This window comes from Euleptes europaea, chromosome 8 (genome assembly GCF_029931775.1).
Source record: "Euleptes europaea isolate rEulEur1 chromosome 8, rEulEur1.hap1, whole genome shotgun sequence".
Lineage (NCBI taxonomy): Eukaryota > Metazoa > Chordata > Lepidosauria > Squamata > Sphaerodactylidae > Euleptes > Euleptes europaea.
Genome location: NC_079319.1, coordinates 23,221,482 through 23,234,098, shown reverse-complemented (window position 1 = coordinate 23,234,098; position 12,617 = coordinate 23,221,482). Strand labels below are relative to the sequence as shown.

Sequence of the window (12,617 nt, the reverse complement as noted above, 5' to 3'; positions counted from 1 at the left end):
GTAACTGTCCCGAAAGGGCTTTGGAGGCTGCCTAAAGGTGGCTCCTCCCCCATCCCTGCATTGGAATGCCCCAGGAACGCCTTTTGGGACGCCTCCCAGGACGCTAGCATGGGCTTTTACAATGGTGGGATACCGGCGAAAGGCTCAGTCGGCGTCCTGGGGCAGCTCTGCCATGGCAGCACCCAACGCCCAGAGTCCGGGTCTACCTGCCAGCGTTGAGGCCACAAATACTGGTGTAAGTTGCCTGGACACCGGTGGGGGGGCGGACACTGGCGCAGAGCCTTCCTGGCCTCCTATGGGCTTTCATCCTTCAGGCTTAGGAATGCGCTGTTACTTTACCTGTTGACTACTATTTTTCTTATATTTTTAATATATTTTTTCTTATATTAAGGTGTTTTGAATATATAATTTCTCATCCTTTAAATTTGTAATAGTTTCATTTGATCTGTTTTGGACACATCAGCAGTTCTAGTTTAGAGGTTATCAGAATGTTGAGTTCTGTATCCATTTCCAAATCCATTATTTTTCTCCACTTGCACGGAATACCAATAGTCCTTCTTGAATGGATACAGACTGGGCTTTTATATGATGGTACTCACCAATACTGAGTACTGGCACCTTTGGAGGGAGGCTGTCCCAAGTCCTGAGCGGGGAATTGGTAGAAATCTGTGCTACCTTATATATGAGTACTGGCACTTTTAAAAACCTAATAGAAACTTACCATTAATTCATAGGGTTCCCATAAATCGGAAGTGACTTGTCTGCACTTAACACACACACAACTTAACACACACAACGTACCATGGTATACTTGTAATGGTAAGCCAGTTGTCTATAGAAACCTGATTAGGAGCATTGTACCACTCATGGCTTGAAGATGTTTGGTCAAATGGTCATCTGTGCGTGTCCTATTGTGAAGTATATGTACAGAAGTGAAATGTTATGGGACTGGTAAATAGACTCAGGCCATGTCCGCACTTACCATTTGCGGCGCCGGCTTCCGCGGGCTTTCCTTGCATGTTCCCACTGCAACTCACCCGAAGGATTCCGAGGACGTCTCCAGAGGGCAATTTCGCCACATTAAGCGCATCCGCTTATACGGCGAATAAAAAAAATAAAACGTCCTCCACACCTGGTGCCTTACAGTGGGAATATGCAAACTGTGTCCGATCCGCTTCCTGCTGCCAGCCCACTTCCTCCTGCTAGCCAACCCCCGCACTCCCCCCGCCTCCCTTACTCACGCTGGACCAATCGTCGTCCTTGTTTAGAGCAGCTGACTGGGCATGCGTGGGAGCATGCCGGTCTGGGGATTATCAAATGCAGCGGAGAAAGGAGGCGCAGTGGGGACAGGAATTTAAAGGCATTTTGGATACTTGTGTACTGGACGCGTGTAACTTGCATGGTAAGTGGCTGGTGCGTTCACGGGCTCAGTTTAGTATATAGGTGCTAGGTGAAAATTAGTGCTCCATGATGAATTTCTCTCCTCAAAAGTGCTCCATGACTCAAAAAGTTTGGGAACCTCTGCTCTAGATAACCTTTCTCTTTTAAATGCTGCACAAGTTGACAAATTATATGGTACAGCTGAAGACTGTAAATGTATGTGGACAAGAATCTTTCTCCCTAGCATGCAGGGTTTGCTGGTTGCTGAGCTTGGCTTTAAGATTCATCAATCTCCTTAAGCAGCTTGAGGTAGAAGAAAAAAGAAAGTCCTTTAGGAATTTGTATAACCATTAACTTTTACTAATCCAGCAAAAGTTGTCAAAGTCTCAACAAAGGACTGGGAACTTCAAAGGCTCAACTCTCCTATAATCTTCCATGTAAGGATTACATTCAAGTCCAGTAGCACCTTAGAGACCAACATGATTTTCAGGGTGTTACTTCTGGAGAGTCCGAACTCCCTTCATCGGATACAAGAGAGCTTGGACTGTCAAGCTTATACCCTGAGAGTTTATACCTCCAAAATCTTGTTGATCTCTAAGGTGCTACCTGACTTGAATCTATTTCTTCTGCTGCAGACCAACATGGCTACCCTCTGAAACTACCTCCATGTAAGGGTGTAGTTCCTAATTAATGAACACTTTCTTTGTTAGTAAATTATATCGGCATCGCTGTATGAAATGTCCAACCATCTTAAAACAGTCATTAAAGGTGTGGTACAGGGGTTGCAGCTGAAGGGAGAAATTGGGGGAAATTACCTTCCCTGTTGAACAAACTCTTATGCAATGGAGCAGCAAGGGCTTTTGAAACAGTGGGCACTTTCCCCCCTCCAGCAGCAGTCTTCTCTGTCTGATTCCATGCCTTTCCCAAGAATCCCCAACCCAAAGCAACGGCTTTGGGAGGGCTTGGGGAATCCACTTGGAAGAGAGAGATGGCAAAGATAATTCTACTCATGGTACTTCAGACCCAAGCTAATGAATGGTTTTGATCACATGATTACAGGCTGACTTACTCATTATGACTGCCTTGGCACTTTTAAGGACTCCATGACATTACTCTTTCCATAATGTGAATCATTAGAGTAGTGTAACTCAAACTTGTCCTAAAGAAAGGAAAATCTTTTTTTTACTTTATGTATTTGCCTGTCTTAATCCTTAGCGTTTTACAGTTAATTGATACAGGAGTACAAACAAAATTATGTAAAGGCTAAAAGAAAACAGGAATCTAGTGGCACCTTAACAACTAAGAAAATGTATTCCAGCATCAAAAAGAATTAGATTTGGTTAGGCATTGTGCCATAGTAAGGCCGCCTTCAGCCTTAGTGGGTTCCATTTAACTACACTTTAGGAAGTTTGATTTGATGAATTAGCTTTCTGTAATTCCAGAGTTAGATACGCTAGCTCTGTTTTTTAAAGTTTTTGTTTATTTAGCTGTTTTTAGCTATTGTTATGTGATCGTATTTGTATATGTAAGCCACAGTGCAAAAATGATTAAAATCATTTAAATCAATGTGTGTGTGTGTGTAAAGTGCCATCAAGTCGCAGCAGACTTATGGCGACCCCTTTTTGGGGTTTTCATGGCAAGAGACTAACAGAGGTGGTTTGCCAGTGCCTTCCTCTGCACAGCAACCCTGGTATTCCTTGGTGGTCTCCCATCCTAATACTAACCGGGGCTGACCCTGCTTAGCTTCTGAGATCTGACGAGATCAGGCTAGCCTGGGCCATCCAGGTCAGGGCATTTAAATAAATAAAATCTACTAAATCTTAGTTATTGGAGCCTAATACTGCAGTTAAGACACTTGAAGAATAAGAGATCAGTGCATCCTGTAATAGTCTTGTAAAAGTTGACAGCAGATACAGAAGTTTTAAAAAGAAAGAGACCTGAAGTTACATTGACCACTTCTGTATATTCATCTGTCTATTTTTTTTACAGTATCGGTCAGGGCGAGATCCTCAACGAGGCTCTGACAACGTCTCCAACAAGTCTTCCGACAGTGATGTGAGTGATGTGTCAGCAGTATCAAGGACCAGTAGCGCATCTCGCTTCAGCAGCACCAGCTACATGTCTGTTCAATCAGAACGACCGAGAGGGAACAAGAAAATTAGGTAAGAAGTGGTAAAGTCAACCACTTTCAAGTTTGTTTTAGACTGCAAATCTCCCTTCCAATGTTGCTGGGCTCAAGGCGGCTCACATAATTTATTTCCTTTGTGGAATCTTAAGCACAGTACAATATACAACCCTTTTGTGTGTGGTGCGGAAACACTAATCCAACTGTTTCCCCAAGATGTGTAGTTTGAATGTTGGCATGTGGGTGTTCCACTACCCAATAAAGGGGATAATTACACTTGCCCTAAGAACATATTGTATTTACTTTAAAAAGGCAAAAGAAGTAAATTGCATATTTTAGACACAGTGAAGTCTGAGATTAGAGTGGGGGGAAGATTTCCCTCGTATAATCTGTTTGCACTACTTACTTACTGTGAAATTGCATTGCCTCTCTATGTGATTCCCCCCCCCCAATTTATTAATTTAAAATATTTTAACACCTCCACGCCTTTCTCCTGACAAGGTAAGACAGGGAACAACAATAAATTCAGAAATCATTACAATATTTTGATTAAAACAAATATTAAAAACAATAAATATAGAATACATTTAAAATTGCATTAGTCACCAATATAACAATATCCTATAATTAACCACTGCAACAAATTAAAAATTCAGATACATTATAAACACTGCCAAAATCAGAAAGTAAAGGATTTGTAGGTCTCACTCTCAAAAAAATGGTTAACCCCAAAATGTTTAAGATATTATTATGAAGACAGTTGAAACTTCATAACTGAAATAAAAATAGTCATCCAAAGCACCAATTGCTTGAATTTGCAGACCAAACTACATTTTATGTTGGATATCTGTGATCAGGTACTTAACTCTGAAAAGCAGGGGAGATTATTATTTGAATTGGGCCTCTCCAACAGGAGAAGAGGTACCTGTCTTTTTCATACTGCTGCTAGTAGCTGCTCTGTTGAACAGAGTCTACTGGGGAAACGTCACGTGGACACAAAAATTCAGCGTCACAACGTCAACCCCTTCAGCTGCTTTTTAATGTTAAAGAAAATGACAGAGGATCCACTCATGGATCTCCCACCATGTAATGTGTAGTTTGGCTCTTTTTGACTGGCTCAAGTACCTTCATCTGGAGGGAAGGCTAGTAGGAGCCTGGAAAGATAATCCTCAATACTCTTAAAGACAAAATAGAACTGATTATTACCTCTTAATAAAGGCCTCCATTTGGTGAAATGTTGGTTGTGGGAATTTCAGTTCCTCATTACACACAAGAAAGGGTCATCAGTCTGTGTCTGTCTCACAGTTATATAGATAACATTTACCCTGGTTTAGAGACTCCTGGAAAAAATCTATACCATAATTATTTCCTGGACTACACCCAAGAATTGACCAGCATCTTTGTTTTTGTCATTGCATTATTCAATTTATTTGATATTTCTTATTTCTTTTTACTTATTAAATGCATGCTTGATTTCTACCCAATCCTAATTTGCTTTCCGTCTTTTTCTTTTTCTTTTGCATGTTTCTTCAATTTTTATTTATTTCAGAAAATCAAATGAGGAAAGAAAAGAGGTAGGGGAGGAAGGGGAGGAGGAAATATTTCTTGAGGAGGAGGTATTTGTTGAGGAGAATCAAGAAGAGAAAGAGGTGGAGAATCAGGAAGTTGAGGAAACAGTAAAGGATGAACAAGTTGGTGAAAAGGGGGGAAAGGAAGGGGAAGAGGAGGCAGAAAAATGTGAGAAAGAGGAAAACAAGGAACCAGAAGAAGATGAAAGGGTTCAAGATGATCAAACTGAGGAAACAGCAAAAACAAGCGATAAAGAGGACTTTCAAACGAGATCCTCACAAGATGATCTCAGGTAAAATAGATATCCATTTGATAGTCAGTAGTGTACATATTTCCCTTGAAACCTGACCCTATTCCCTGCATCATGCCATTCTCCATCCTTCGCAATAGTTTATTTATAATCCCTTTATCTTTGCCACATTTAATATTTTTATAGTTGTATAAATGCTCATTTCAGTTAACTTGTTTTACATAATGAACATGGATCCATGCTATATTGGCCAACAGTTAAGAGCACAAGTTATGAGCTGGTGATCCCTGGTTGAAATCAACTTATTGTGTGGTACTAGGAAAGCCATTTTACCTCATAGAGAGAGAGAGAAAGAGCTATGTGACATAGCCAGTTTTCAGTAGTGTGTCACACAGTAGAATGGTAAATGTAGTCTGGCTCAGTGTTTGGTGCTTCCTGCATGTTCTGTAGATCAAAACATACAGTGTCAGTAATAATGGATAGGGTTTTTTTGTAAGTGTCATCCTGAACAGTTATACCCGTTGACTTCAGTTGTCTATTGATTTCAGTGGACCTAGAAAGCTGTAACACTCCTTAGGATGGCAGGGTAGGTGGCCTGACCAAATGCAGCCACAAAAGGATACAGTGTGTTCCCCTCCATGTGTTCCCTGTAAAATATGCATGACATAAATCCCATGTGCCATAATGATAGGCATTTATTTCACTGTGTAGAGTCATTGAACAACTCAGAGAAAGTGCTAGAGAGACAAAAAGTATTTCATTAAAGCTTTCACAGCAAAAGGATATTTCATATTTTCAGATGAGATGATTACTGTATAGTAATTATAAAGACAGGTGTAAGGGTTGGATTTTAAAGAGCCTCATTCATATGGATGTTTACATTGTTGATCTGCTGGGCAGGAGGCTAGTATTTCAATTCTAAAAGTAAGGCTCATTGATTTTCATGAAACTTCGTATGCATATATAAGATTAAAGAGGCAGTTATTGCACTTTTGATGAAAAAATCCATATTGGGTAAAGGGCTTCTGAGTCCAGCAAATAAAGATTGCCTGAGAAGTTATTTTGTTTTATATTCAGTTACAAAATGAACATTCTATGTAGGTCCTGGTTTGCAAGCATCTCTTTGTTGTAAAAAAAAAAAGGTTAGATTTCATCTTGAGCAAAGGTTAGATTTCATTTTGAGGGCCGTGGCTTCTTTGATAGAATCAATCCATCTCATGTTGGGTCTTCATCTTTTCCCACTGCCTTCCACTTTTCCTAGCCTTATTGTCTTTTCCAGTGACTCTTCTCTTTTCATAATGGGACCAAAGTACAATAGCCTAAGTTTAGTCATTTTAGCTTTTAAGGAGAGTTCAGGCTTGATTTGATCTAGAACCTACTTATTTGTCTTTTTGTTGGTCCATGGTATCAATAAAACTCTCCTCCAGCACCACATTTCAAATGAATCAACTTTCTTCCTATCAGCTTTCTTCACTGTCCAACTTTCATACCCATACATAGTAATGGCGAATGCTGAGGTATAAATTATCTTGATCTTGGTTGTCAGTGACGCATCCTTACACTTAAGAATCTTTTCTAAATCCTTCATGGATGCCCTTCCGAGTCTCAGTCTCCTTCTGATGTCTTTGTTGCAGTCTCCTTTTTGGTTGAGGATGGAGCCAGGGAATAGAAAATCTTTAACAATTTCAATGCCTTCATCATCAGCCTTAAAGTTGTGTAATTCCCCAATAGTCATTACTTTTGCCGTCTTGATGTTCAGCTGAAATCCTGCTTTGGCACTTGCTACTTTGACCTTCATCAGGAATAGTTTCAAGTCTTCACTATTTTCTGCCAGTAATGTGGTGTCATCTGCATATCTTATATTGTTAATGTTCCTTCCATCAGTTTTCACTCCACCTTCATCTAAATCTAATCAAGCTTTCCTTATGATACGTTCTGCATATAGATTGAAGAGACAGGGAGATAAAATATATACTTGCCTTCACCTTTGCCAATTGGAAACCATTCTGTTTCTCCATATTTTGTCCTAACAGTAGTGGCCTCTTGTCCAGAGTACAGGTCACACATAACAACTATCAGGTGTTGTGGCACATTCATTTCCTTTAAAACCAAACATAACTTTTCATGATCCACAAAGTCAAAAACTTTGCTATAATCTATGAAACACAATTTATTTTCTTCTGAAATTCTCTTGTATGCTCCTCTGTGACACTGATCACCTGAAATTCGCAATATGATTTCTAGTGCCTCTTCTTTTTCTGAATCAAGCTTGAACATCTGGCATTTCTCATTACATATGTGGTAACAGTCTTTGTTGCAAGATTTTGAGCATCACTTTTACTAGAGTGAGATTAATATGATGGTCTGATAGTTGTACTTTTTTAAAGATGTAACTTTTTAAAAAAATGAAAATTGGGAATTCAGAAGAACTACTGATAGTTATAATGGTATAATGCTACAGTGATGTGTCAATTGCCATTTAAAAAAAACTGAACAAAACCTTCAGTGGTGCTAGATAATGATGCTGGGGTGGGGGTGGGAGGCAAGGAAAATGGTGCCGATGTGGTCAGGACCTGCAGACCTGCTCAAAATTCCCATCCACTCAGTAGAGACTCACATTTAGAATATAATTTTTCCAAAAAGATTACACCTAATTAATTTTGGAAAAGATCACAGCAAAGTAGAGGAAAATGCATAAAGTGACAATGAGTGGACAGTTGTTGTTTTGAGTATCCTATGGAGTACAAAATGATGCCCCGCATATATTATATACATTATATGTGTGTGTGTATAAAGTCAACATATATAATTAGAGGTTAGATGGCCATCTGTCAGCAATTCTGATTCTATAACCTTAGGCAGATGATGAGAGTGAAGGCATCTTAGCCATCTTCTGGGCATGTAGTAGGAGTCACTGGGGGTTTGGGGGGGAGGTAGTTGTGAATTTTCTGCATTGTGCAGGGGCTTGGACTAGATGACCCTGGTGGTCCCTTCTAACTCTATGATTCTATGATTTTATGATTCGATACATATATAATCAGCAATTCTTTTAAACAATAGAATAAATTGTGTTGAACCTCTATGAACTGTCAATGAATAATTACACTTTTACATTATCTTATCTATCTATTGTTTGTAAAGTGCCCTCAGGTCGCAGCTGACTTAAGGCTACCCAACAAAGGGCTTTCAAGGCAAGTGATTAAGCAGAGGGGGTTTGCCATTGCCTTTTTAAGAACATAAGAACGGCCCTGCTGGATCAGACCAAGGCCCATCAAGTCCAGCAGTCTGTTCACACAGTGGCCAAACAGGTGCCTCTAGGAAGCCCCCAAACAAGACGACTGCATTAGCATTATCCTGCCCGTGTTCCACAGCACCTAATATAACAGGCATGCCCTCTGATCCTGGAGAGAATAGTAAGCATCATGACTAGTATCCATTCTAACTAATAGCCATGAATACCCCTCTCCTCCATGAATATGTCCACTACCCTCTTAAAGCCCTCCAAGCTGGCCGCCATCACCACATCCTGGGGCAGGGCGTTCCACAATTTAACTATGCGTTGTGTGAAAAAATACTTGTATCTGTTTTGAATCTCTCACCCTCCAGCTTCAGCAGATGACCCCGCGTTCTAGTATTATGGGAGAGGGAGAAAAACTTCTCCCTGTCCACTCTCTCCAAACCATGCATAATTTTATAGACCTCTATCATGTCTCCCCTCAGCCGCCTTCTTTCCAAGCTAAACAGCCCTAAGCATCCTAACACTCCCCATAGGACAGTTGCTCTAGTCCCTTAATCATTTTTGTTGCTCATTTCTGCACCTTCTCAAGCTGTGTAATATCCTTTTTTAGACCTCTATCATGTCTCCCCTCAGCCGCCTTCTTTCCAAGCTAAACAGCCCTAAGCATCCTAACCACTCCCCATAGGACAGTTGCTCTAGTCCCTTAATCATTTTGGTTGCTCTTTTCTGCACCTTCTCAAGCTGTGTAATATCCTTTTTTAGGTGTGGTGACCAGAACTGTACACAGTATTCCAAGTGTGGTCTCACCATAGATTTGTACAAGGCTGCTTCCACACAACAGTGCTGAGCCTTCCTTGGAGGTCTCCCTTCCAAGTGCGGACCCTGCTTAGCTTCTGAGATCTGACAAGATTGGGCTATACCTTGCTGTCTTCCCTCCCTATCTATCTATTATCTATGAATAATTACACTTTTGACACTTGTCAAAAGTGTAAGCTGATAGGACTCAGAGGAGAAGGTTCAGAGCCTGGAGGATTGGATTGCTACCCTTCATGAGATCAAGGATGGAGAGAATTTCATTAACAGCAGCCCTGAGGCAATGCATAGGGATGGGGAGACCAGTCAGAGGGGCAACAGAGTGGATGACTTCCTTAACAAGAATGGGTCACTTAATATTAACCAACAGGCTAGAGTTAGTAGATGGGGTAAAGATGGTGGGGACTTCAAGGGGGAGTGATCATTTTTGTAATTCAAATCAATTAGGTTAATTTGTTGGGGCATTGGTGGATGGATAATTCTACCTTGGGTAGAGGGATGGAATTAATGCTTTTTTCATTTCCTTAAACTTCTATTGTCTATAATTTTGATTTTTTTTTAGAATTCTTCTGTGGGACACCCACTTTTTTAACTGCACTGTTCCTGGGCTTGAACCACATGGCCACATATTTCACAGGTTACTAAATTATACATCTAGAGCAGATGTCTGTCAGGTCAGGATGTGATATTTGCTCTTCCTGTTAGAAGCAACAGAGCATTGATAGTCTTCTTAGAGCATTGATAGCCTTATCATGGAGCCAAACAGGATCCCAACAGTACATCTGCAGCCACAATATCAGCCCGCTGAGATCTCCTTTACAACCTACGACTGCTCAAATGTGGGTGCATCCATGTGGCTTTGCTATTGCCATGGGCAGATCAAGAAACAAATGTTACAGAAATTCCGTGAACCAATTCCAACTCATTTCTGGCTGGATTGCATTTGACACTGTGCATCCCATCTGGCTAGATGTTGAGAAGAGGACTCTGCATAGAAAACAAGCATTGGATACTGTCTAAAAGAGGCCACTGATTGCAAACTGAACACCACCAACATAGAAGAAGAAGAGTCTCCCTGGGGAAGGAATTCCATAGTTTTGGTCCCATGACTGAGAAGGTCCTTTCTTAATTTGCTACCCCACTTGGCCTCAGATTATGAGGACATCTGAAACAGGGACCCTGAAGATGACCATGACTGGGTAGGTTTATATTGAAGTAGGTGGTCCTTAAGGTATGCTGTTCCAAAGCCATGTAGGGCTTCAAAGATCAATACTAGCATATTAAAGTGGGCCCTGAAGTAAATTGGAAGACAGTGTAGGTGGAACAAGAGCAGAGTGATGTGATCTCTACAACCCACTCCAGTCAACATTCTGTTGGCAGCATTCTGTACCAATTGTAGCTTTTCTTGATACTCTTCCACAGCAAACTCACTTAGAGCACATTGCAATAGTCTAATCTAGATGTTAGATTCAATAATGATCTGGAAGAGGCAAAATCACTGAAGCTTCATCCTGACAAGATAAAGAGGGATGAATGGACACTCAAGTTGTGATGAATAAATCTGAATGCCTCCTAATGGACCTGGTTTGCAGACTGGGTGCGCTTCTTGACTCGTTGATATCTCTGGATGCTAGTTCAGATAACAGCTGTTACCAAGTCTGCCTTAACCAACAGGCTTGGTATACTAATAAAATATTTCATGGAGAAATGTGTCCTGGCTAGAGATGCAGTCACATATGCCCTGTTGACTACCAGACACAGCAACTGTAATGTGCTGTATGCGTGACTATCTTTGGAAAGTTCTCAGAATTTTTCCCCCCTTTTTTGGGGAGAGAGCATTTTGGTAGAACTAATGGCTACTTTTCTGCTGATTTCGGATTTTTATCTTTTATATGCTGGATGTTGAATATAGCAGTTTTGAGGTCATGGTTTTTATCTGAAGCTCAGTTTTTATCTGTTGTTTTTAATCAGTTCAGTAGCTTTTGTATTTTTTGTTTAAATATTCTTTTTATCAACTATTGTTTTGATTGTGAGCTGCTTTCGGAGTATTCATTAAATTTAAAAAAAATATGTAATAGAAGGCCAGTGTTACTGGAACACTGTTAATTGGCTTTCTAAGCTGCTTGCCCTGAGCCAAGAGATATAAATATTTTAATTGAAAAATAAACACGAAGCATAGTCTATGTATGTGCTTCATCTTTCCTTCTTATGATGGGGAAATTTGGCTCCAAAGGAGGGAGTCTTGAACTTAATGATAGTACACAGAGTCAAGTCTCTATTCTAAAATGATGTATTGATCGATCAGTAGTCCATACCTTAATATCTCTATAGAAGCTCCTTGGCAACGGCCCAGAGCAAGGGCTTGCAAGATTGGTTAAAGTGATGGTGACATCACCAAGATTTACATATAGCCAATACCATATTGATTACAGTTCAGTCAGCCATACAGAGATCTTCCCTCTCCTCTTATGTCTGATTATATCTCCTTCTTGGGAGCTGGCAACCCAAAAGATATCATTCTCATACAAGAAGAAAAAGAAGGGGAAGTGAGAGAGCTCTTCATTATACTACAGTGATTTTCATGGCTATATTGCTCTGACCAGAACATTTTAAAGAATAACAAACCCACGGTTTGTCAGACTTTTTGGCACCTGGGATAAGATATATCTTCTTAGCAACAAAAGAGCAGCACTAAATCTAAATAAGTGAAAGGGCATATAAAACTTAAAACTGAGTAAGTTCAGAGTTCACAACATAAACTAGATACTTCTAATAAAATGAACTGTATTGGATGATACTAATAAATCACACAAGAAAACAAAAACCAGCAGAAATAAAAAAAAATCCTATCTTATTTAGGGAAGGGTGTTAGACATCTATATCAATATAAGAAAGAAAGAAAGAAAGAAAGAAAGAAAGAAAGAAAGAAAGAAAGAAAGAAAGAAAGAAAGAAAGAAAGAAAGAAAGAAAGAAAGAAAGAACTTGCACCAATAGTGGATCCAAAAGACGCTTTTTTACATGCAGAAAGTGCCTTCTCTTTATGGAAGGGCTTTTTCTACTTCATGCTAGAGCATTAGCAAATAAAGGTCAAACTAAGACCCAGTCTATGCATCCATTACAATGATATAGGAATGATGTGGGACTGCTGATAGACTATTCCACATCATATAGGGATCATATAGAAAATATGAAATATGCACAGTTTGTTAATAGCTTGGATATAAACCTTCTAATTGCTGAAC

At 40.0% G+C, this 12,617-nt stretch overlaps 1 protein-coding gene across 8 annotated transcripts in view; it reads left to right on the top strand.

Annotated features, from left to right (window-relative positions):
* RIMS2 (regulating synaptic membrane exocytosis 2) overlaps positions 1–12,617 on the top strand; it is a 412,392-nt gene that overhangs the window by 353,366 nt on the left and 46,409 nt on the right. For 7 of the 8 annotated variants that reach the window (XM_056854758.1, XM_056854759.1, XM_056854760.1 and 4 more), the window contains one exon: positions 3,370–3,542. In XM_056854758.1, coding sequence (XP_056710736.1) covers positions 3,370–3,542 — 173 coding nt within the window. Of the gene's footprint in view, positions 1–3,369; positions 3,543–5,054; positions 5,367–12,617 lie in introns of all 8 variants that reach the window. The other variant, XM_056854764.1, reaches the window with a different exon arrangement.